Source organism: Leopardus geoffroyi, chromosome B1 (assembly GCF_018350155.1).
Source record: "Leopardus geoffroyi isolate Oge1 chromosome B1, O.geoffroyi_Oge1_pat1.0, whole genome shotgun sequence".
Classification (NCBI taxonomy): Eukaryota; Metazoa; Chordata; class Mammalia; order Carnivora; family Felidae; genus Leopardus; species Leopardus geoffroyi.
Genome location: NC_059327.1, coordinates 121,939,614 through 121,948,412, shown reverse-complemented (window position 1 = coordinate 121,948,412; position 8,799 = coordinate 121,939,614). Strand labels below are relative to the sequence as shown.

The following is an 8,799-nucleotide window of genomic DNA, read 5'->3' as shown; positions in this document are numbered from 1 at the left end:
GTTGTACCTTAGACTTTTCTTTGTACTATTCATCATAATTAAAATTAGTTATTTACTTGACATTTATTTTCCTGGCTAGATATAAACTCCATAAGGATGTTTGTCTTGTTCGGTGATTAATTCCCAGCAATCAGCTCACTGCCTGGGATACAGCAGGCATTCAGACATTTGTTGAATGGTTGAACGAATGAAAGAAAGTGCATATTAAGAGTATCAAACATGAGAAAAACAAATCCTTTACAGTGAGAACAGACCTTCTTTTTATTCATATATTGAGATAAACTGCAGAGACTGAAAGACAAAAATTCATCACAAATCATTCAGCAGAACATTCATTAAAAATCAAGTGCATTTTCTTTAACAGAGTTCTCACACAGAAAATTTTATTTTATAAGTCTGATATAACAGTAAGTATTTTACAAATCAGACATTTCATTTTTAAATCTAATTGTATAATCTTGAATGCACTATAGACAAATAAAGTTAGCTCTCCTTTACCAGTATCACTTCATTTAACTTATACAAGGCTTCCATTAAAATTCCATCACACCTTGAAAACTACCTGCAGCTTTAAAAAACACATGATTTAAACTTTAAGTGGAAAAGTCTTATGTAGCTATCCAAAAAACAAAACCAAAACCAAAATAGGTAAGAAGCATTTCTTAATATAAATAAATTATAAAATACCATTTATGTGTGAGTTTCTTTCTTCTCATTGGTATGGTCAGCCAACTCAAAAAACAATTCATTTTGAAATCGATGCTTAAAATACTACAGTGTCACTCGAAAACCTCTATTATTTTAGTGGCACTCTTAAATGGCATAGTAGAATCAGATTGGAATGGCCTGACTCCTGTGCCAAAGTGAGTAAGACTTGCTCAAATTCATGCCGGGTGTCATCACTGTGCAGTCAGTAGACAGCCCGGTGACCAGTAGTCCCAATGGTTAATAAAAACTTACTAAACTAGACACTTCAAGAAACACTTCTTACCCTGACATATTTCCACTGCTAGATACAGAAACATACAGTTATATTTGAAGTATGAGCCTTATAACAGGAATCTCTGTTTAAAATTTGAAACGGATCAATAGAAAGAATTCACACCAATGAAATTCTGTGGAATGATTTTCAAAGTTAGAAGTAAGAATATCCATGGCTACTGGAAGCCCTGCTCTGTGCAAACATAGTGTGGTATATATTAAACAATCACACATTTGAGGTATTAGCTGGAAAAATATATATATATATACACCTATACATGGACACGTCCACAGAATATTCACAAGTCCATTGGCCCCAAAACCAGCAGATAATAAAATTAAATGAGAACGAATCACATACCAACAGGAAAAAGTTACACACAGGGAACTTACAAAACACGCGGTTATATAATCCTTAATATAAGGAGTATGTTTTGAGTTAATGTTTTGAGGGAAAATGTTTCCATTTACATGAAAGTGTCTATTTAATAGTAATGGAAACCAAAAAGGAAGCCTGAATTCTAGGACTGTGTTGCCTATCAGATTATTAAAGGGATGTGTAAGAGTTCCTTGAAGATCCTCATTCTACTCACTTTTTCTTTGTACTTAAAAATTAAAATCAAAAAATGTTTTATGAGTTATTGTTATACTATTCTTTCCTTTTTCATTGGTTTATAGAGGATGTTATGGATTTTAACTAGGCAACTGTCCAACGTGGCCAACAGACATGGTTTTTTGGCGACTTAGTAAAGATTAAAATTCAGATTTATTGTTCATTTTCAGGACTTTTTCTGTTCAGAGAAAAAAAAAAAAAGATTATGATGCCCTTTCAGTTTGCTACACTCAGTATGAAGACAGATAGTAACGTGGGTAGTCCTGAACCTTCATTTGGGGAAACTAAATAAATGCACAAATTCTCCTTTTGAACTATATGGTCCTTTGCCGTAACACTTACTTAACTGGAAAGATGGCTCATTTGGTTCTCAAGTCAACATCAAAAAATGTTTCACTGTCTTAACACAAGCGGGAGATTTAATTTTTAACGAAATATGTGGGAATACGTTATTAAGAATATGTCACAGTTATTAAAAAACAGATGCATTTAAAACTATTACAACAGAGCAACAAAGAGAAATGAAGAGGGTGATCATTTCTCTCACTATACACTATTTTACATACTAGTGTAGCTGAAGATTTAACAGGAAGAAAACTTAAGCATAAAAGTGCAATTACAGTGAAGGGCTGAAACTCCACATTCCTATTCTTGTGAACACCTGAGCTGACACAAAAGCAGAGTGGCTTAATGCATTGGCATATATACGCCTTAAGGATTTATTCTACCAAATCTGTGTATATTATAAATAAAAATGCAATGATTATGAAACAAATTCTTATTTAAGCATTCAAATGCAATCCGTCCCCAAAATATATTATTTTTACATACTAGATGGATTAAAACTTGAATTTTCTCATTGAGAATGACATTCTCAGATTTGATCAAAATAAATTCTGAAGCTTATAAATGACTAGCACCAGTCTATTTGGGAACTAAGGAATCAAAAAAGGAGGAGAAAAGATACTATTTACTTTCCCCCAAATCCTTACAAGGACAATGATGTTTATATGTATGTATGTAAAAAGGGATAAAAATGTAAAGCATTAATAAATATAGTTGCGGCCAAACTTCTCAAATACTAGTTAGAACAGCTAGTAAAGCAATACTCAGAGATTGAGAGCTTTGAGGCAATGATTAAAATGAATAGTACAAGTTATCAAATGAAATTGCAAAGCTCATGTAGCTAAAAATAAGATGGTAAAAGTTGAGATTTTTATCAGAAGAGTAGAAAATATGAACATCCTCTATCTCAAGATAGTTAAAATCCTCTTACTTTGTAGAATTAACCCCAAATTCTAAGACACTTGGTTGGGTCTTTACACCAAAATATAGACGACATTAAGGACTTAATCTTTCCTTGCATACTTTATACGTGGCTTAAATTATCAGGCACTCAATCAGGTATTTCGCACAGTTGTCTGAAAATTTTATTTTCTCAAACACACTCCCCCAAACATTTTATGAAATGTGATGGAATGCAGCAATGCAACTGAAATATAATACTGTCCAAAAGCCACACATGACTCCATAACATATAACTTCACTTCATTTGATAACTACATGAATCCCCTTAAAAAGCCGAGATTAAGGGAAAAAGAATCACTCAACAAGAGTTCAGTTCACATTAGCATCAATCACAATAGTGTAAATTTCCCACTAAAGCTGGAAAAATAAAAGGATGAGATTTTTTCTCTTAAATTTTTGTAAGTTTTCTGATGTACATGAACTTTCAAAGTTAATTAGAATGCTATGACCTTATTTTTAAAAAATTCACTCTACAGGCTCAAGAACATATTTAAATTTGTATTTTCTTTTAGCACTGCTATTATTTTATTTCTTTAAATATTTCTAAAAGAAAACTGGTTTAGCTGTCCAGTTTTCCTGGAACAGTATGTTGTTTAGTTTAACCCACTAATTCATTCAGGTATTTCTACTGATTCACCTGGAAAAGGGGATATAAGAGAATATTTTTAAAAAGAATGATCATTTTAGCGGTTTTACTGAACAGGTGCTATAAAATTAACTACATTCAGAAAAAAAAATCTTTAAATAAAAGAACACTGCCACTCTAACTGGCATCCCCTCACATACCAAAAAAAAAACTACCAAAGATGCATTTGTGTTCCATTAACTGAGTATGAAGCAAAATCATTAAAATATTACAGCTGTCAGACTAGAAATCAAATAGGTTCATACTCAATATACAGGCACCAAAAACTTCAATTCCCAGCTTATTTTTCTAATTTATATTATGGATTGAATTACAGAGAGCTTATTCCTATTAGACTAATTGAATTACTCAATGGTGAATAGATTTTAGCTCAGAATTTTGTAAGGATAACTTGCTATAAATCACTATTCTACCTGCTGCTATATTTCTGCTCACTGTTGCATATGGCCAAACAGATCATGCTCTGATCAAATAAGTGTGCTGTAATCTACTTATATGTTTAAGAGTTGGCAATCAGGTTAAAAGGCACGAAGCTTCATTTTAGTAGGAATTTTTTTTTTTATTACTCATTTGTAGAAGAACCCATTTACTTGAGATCCTGCTTAAATGATAACTAAGAAAAAACTAAAATTTCCATGGGGGACAAAACAGGTGGGTCTTCTTCTTCATAAATCTTAGCAGCCTTCAATGACAGATATATAAACATTTGAGGGGCTTATAATTATTGGAATTGCAAATGACATAAGTGCAATTTACTGTTGAAGACCCTTTCTGTTTAATATCTACATAGCCATTTCCTCATATTTTCTTTAAAATCTATCAGTATAGCATTTCATTTCTATGCATGGCTTAGCAATTCATAAAACTAAATAGCAAACTGATACTCTACACCAGTTCATTTATCTCAATATATATTCTGGAATATAATGGCAATATTAAAAATATCAATTCCCTCTAAGCTGATAATGCTACAAGATTTACACAAAGTTAAACAGCTTTTGTTTTTTCTTTTCTTTTTGAAAAAGTTTCATTGCTTAAACTCCACCAACATTCGACATCTGACAAGGAAAACGTAACTTTCTCATAGGACATTTATTCTATCAGTTTAAACTAAAGTGTCTCATGGAGCTAAATGCTGAAAGAATTTAAATAAAAATGTAGTAACCCGTATGTACACAAAATGATCATTCCAGAAATATTTACATGACAAAAGGAAACATGGAGAACTACTAAAACTGGAAACTGCCACAGGTGTGATAATCCTTTCTCACAACATTTTATTTAGGAATAATGTAAGCTTTTAGAGTGAAAATAACTGCAGAAGCATAACGAAAATGTTACTTTTAGTTTTCAGTTCCTTACTATTTAAAGGAGCCAGTAGGTCACAAACAGTCCAAGATTTCAGGGACCAACCATTCAGTTTCGTTGTTAACATCCAATCTTTTTCTTTAGCTCTCATGATGAAACTAAACTTACTTACGGAAGAAATTAAGAGTACACTAGAAGGTATAAACACAATCCCAGTTCATCCTCCTTTATAAATACTGGTCAGCCGCTCCAATTCTTTACAGTTGTCCATGCTCAAGGCATCTGCCTTCCTTCGGAGACGATCGTCACGGTATACTTTTGCGGCATACTGCATATCTGTTTCTGTTAACAAACAAAAACATTTTGCTAAGTAGATACTAATTTAGGTCACCTAGTTATTTAAACCGAAATGATGGTTAATAGAAGCCCTTCAATACATTTCTATTAACTGACTTTTTTTTTTTTTTTTTTTTTTTTTTTAAAGAAAGAAATCCAAGTATTCCTCCTAAAAGCCTTTGGAAGCCTAGCATGTAAAACCAACACAGAGCTGTTCTGGGAAGAAAATGAAAATAAAATCCTATCAACCATTTCCCTCACTCCTGTCTCCAGTGGTTTAAAAACTACTGCTCTAAAGCATCGTCTGGACCTTTCATCCTGAAGATATCATACGCTATTCAATCCTGCTAGTGGTTGTTTTTGCTGTGACCTCTTGTTAAGGGTTCAGATTAATTCATTATGCCAGGACTTGAGTAGAAAAAATTGAAATCTTGTCCTGAGTTCACTTGAATTAAAAAAAAAAAAATCTTGGGGCACCTGGGTGGCTCAGTAGGTTAAGCGTCTCACTCTTGATTTTGGCTCAGGTCATGATCTCACAGTTCATGAGTTTGAGCCCCCCATCAGGCTCTGCGCTGACAGTGCAGAGCCTGCTTGGAATTCTGTCGCCCTTTCTGTGCCCCTCCCCTGCTTGCTCTCTGTCTCTCAAAATAAATAAAAATAAACTTTAAAAAAATATATAATAAAAAAATAAAAATTAAATTTAAAAAATCTTACTGAAGGAACACATAACAGAAAATAGCTTGCTACAGAATCATAGTAGTGGTATTTAGCAAATAAGTACTAAGATGTTCTTCAGTATGTGGATAGCATTACTAAAAAGAACAAATGGGAATCTTCCGAGAGATCTTCCGGGAACTATTCCTTGCTATCTTCCCGTTACTCTCAGTCATTTCACTGTTTATTAACACTTCCAAAGGGTGGGGGCACTTAGGAAAAAAATGTAACAAGACCCAGAAAAAAGTCACTTACTTTCTGGAAAACAATGGCCAAAGTAAAAGACATCAGTCAGGACCACATTCAAAATAATACTCACAGTAAGAGTGTATTCTACTGGCAAAGATCTTCAGAACAGATCTTTATTCTGTCAATCCAGCTAGGATTTAACAACTCAGTCAAAATCGCTCCATCCCTTTTATTTACAAATGAAGCATTTGTGAAATCCTTTCGCAGATGTTTCTTCCCAGATGAGGTAGATAAAACAAAGTTCACAGGGCTAGTCAACAGCAGGGTCTAGATTCCAAGCCAAATCTCCAAACCGCTACCCTTTTATTCTTTCCATTACTTCAAATTATTGCTTGTGTTTTATAAAACACCTACTTTACCAATCTAGACATTACACGGTGTTAAAAGTGACTACAGAACAGAAAAACTCTGGTAAAAAGAAATCTATTGGCCAACAACCTTTTTGATGACATCAATTTATAAAACAAGATGAGCTCATCCCAATCAACAAGTAAAACTTTCAATCAATGGATTAATTAGTGTCATACCGAGCTCCTCCCACTTCCATCTTCACTTCAATTTGTTAAATCTCATTTTGAAAATTTCAAACCCATGTTAAAGCGTACTGAAACGAACGCTCTAAAACCCTTTAGACCTTGATTGACCAATTCTTCACCTTTTGTCAAATCTGCTTCAGCTCTCTCAATAATAAAGGCTGTTACTGTTGTGGTGGTGATTATTACTTTACAAAACCTTTTGAGAATAAGGTGCAGACGTCATGACTTTTCATTCCTAATTACTTCAGCATGTTTCTCCTAACAAGAGCATTCTCTTACACAACCACAATACAATTTTCAAATTCAGAAATTCAACAACAGTAGAATCCTCTTATCTAATGTATAGTCCATGCTCAAATTTCACCTGTTGTCCCAAGGATGTCCACTACAGCCATTTCCTCCCCTCCCCGCCCAGGAGCCAATCCAGGATCATACATTGTATTCAGTTGTCATTTCTTTTTAGCCTTTAAGTCTTTAGTCTTTTTGTCTTGTTCCACTGATATTCTTGAATGCAACCAAGTGGTTTTGTAAATAATGACTTACTAAAATCAGATTTTAGTTAAAATTTCCTTCCGATAGTAACTTTAAAAGACACACATGTTAACTGTGTACAATATAGCTGCAGACAACTTGGTAAACAGAACAAAGTCTGTGAACATTAATACCAATCCTGCCAGATTACTAAAAGATTAAACTAAAGTATGCCAAGCAAAAACACTTGGTTCATAGTATGGATAGAATAAAAAATGATTATAAATACCATAAGTAATACTATTGAACACTTACAGATGCAAGATATTATGTTAAGTGTAACATATATGATCTGTTATGGTCCACATTTTAATGATGAGATAATTATGATTTAGAGAGGTTAAGTAACTTGGTCTGGGTCACATATTGGTGGAGCCAGGATCTTATCTTGCAAGGCAGTCTCAGAGCCTTCACTCTTACCATAACATTACACTATCTCCCACAAACATGAATATCTTTTCCTTCCTTCTTTCTATTTATTCAGCCAATTTCCCAATTATTTAAGGTAACAGAATTTAAGTATGCATAATCCCCAAATCACCCATATGTGGTTGAAGATTAGAATTCGTATTTGAAAGGTGATAGATCTAATGTGTTAGTCGTTCTTTTAACACAAAATACGCAGGTCTTTCGTATATTCATTCTTATGAATTCATTAATCTTTCATCCAATTATTCATATATCCATCAAAAGTTTACGATATGCCAAGATATGCCAAGGATTGTGCAAGGCACTAGAGACCAAAAAGTGAAATAAAATGAAATAAATAATATTTGGTGTGCTCTGTCCTTAAGACCTTCCGCTAATGGAGTTTCTCAGCCTCAGTGATATCGATATTTTGGTCCAGAGAACTCTGTTGTGGGGGCTGTCCCCTGCACTGCAGGATGTTTAGCAGACCACGGCCCCAGTCTGGTCTGTTGGATGCCAGCAGCAATCTCTCCCACCCCCACCCCATAGTGACACACACAAAGTTTCCAGACATTACCAAACATATTGTGAAGCAGGGGCAAATCATTTCCAGTTGAAAACCAATAGTCTAGTATAACCTTCTCCACATTGAGACCAGACGGATTTCACAGACTCAGACTTGGAAACCAAGAAGGTTTCTAACTTCCACTTTCTCTTCTAACTGCCACTATATAGATGAGGACTCCAAAGTCAGAGATAAGAACTTTCTTGGAAGTATACAAAGGTTATGTTTTATCGACTCTTCCCTACTGGATGGGAGATGATGATAACTGCTACCATTTTTCTGGGCATTTACTCCATGTGAAACACTTTATTGTCTGATTTAATTTTTATGACAAACCCATAAAGTTGGGCATTATTGAGAAGATTACAGAGCACAGTGCCTGGACTGGCTGGTTTGAATCACAGACTACCTCTATGACCCTGGGCAAGTTACTAAATCTCTCTGTGTCTCAGCTTTGTCATATATAAAATGGGTATAATAACTTCACAGTGGTGTTGTGGAAATTAAATAAGTTAATATATATAAAGTGCTTGGGGCAGTGACTGAAACTAAGTATTATATAAATGACACTTAGTTCCTCTTCCCACTAGTCAGCATCACCCAT

The 8,799-nt window shown here is 34.0% G+C and overlaps 1 protein-coding gene across 3 annotated transcripts in view; it reads right to left on the bottom strand.

The window, feature by feature from the left end:
* Nucleotides 1–236: 236 nt before the first annotated feature.
* DNAJB14 (DnaJ heat shock protein family (Hsp40) member B14) overlaps nt 237–8,799 on the bottom strand; it is a 45,813-nt gene continuing 37,250 nt past the window's right edge. For all 3 annotated transcript variants that reach the window (XM_045471909.1, XM_045471901.1, XM_045471928.1), the window contains one exon: nt 237–5,198. In XM_045471909.1, the coding sequence (XP_045327865.1) occupies nt 5,162–5,198 (37 nt within the window). In that variant the 3' untranslated portion in view covers nt 237–5,161. The remainder of the gene's footprint in view (nt 5,199–8,799) is intronic.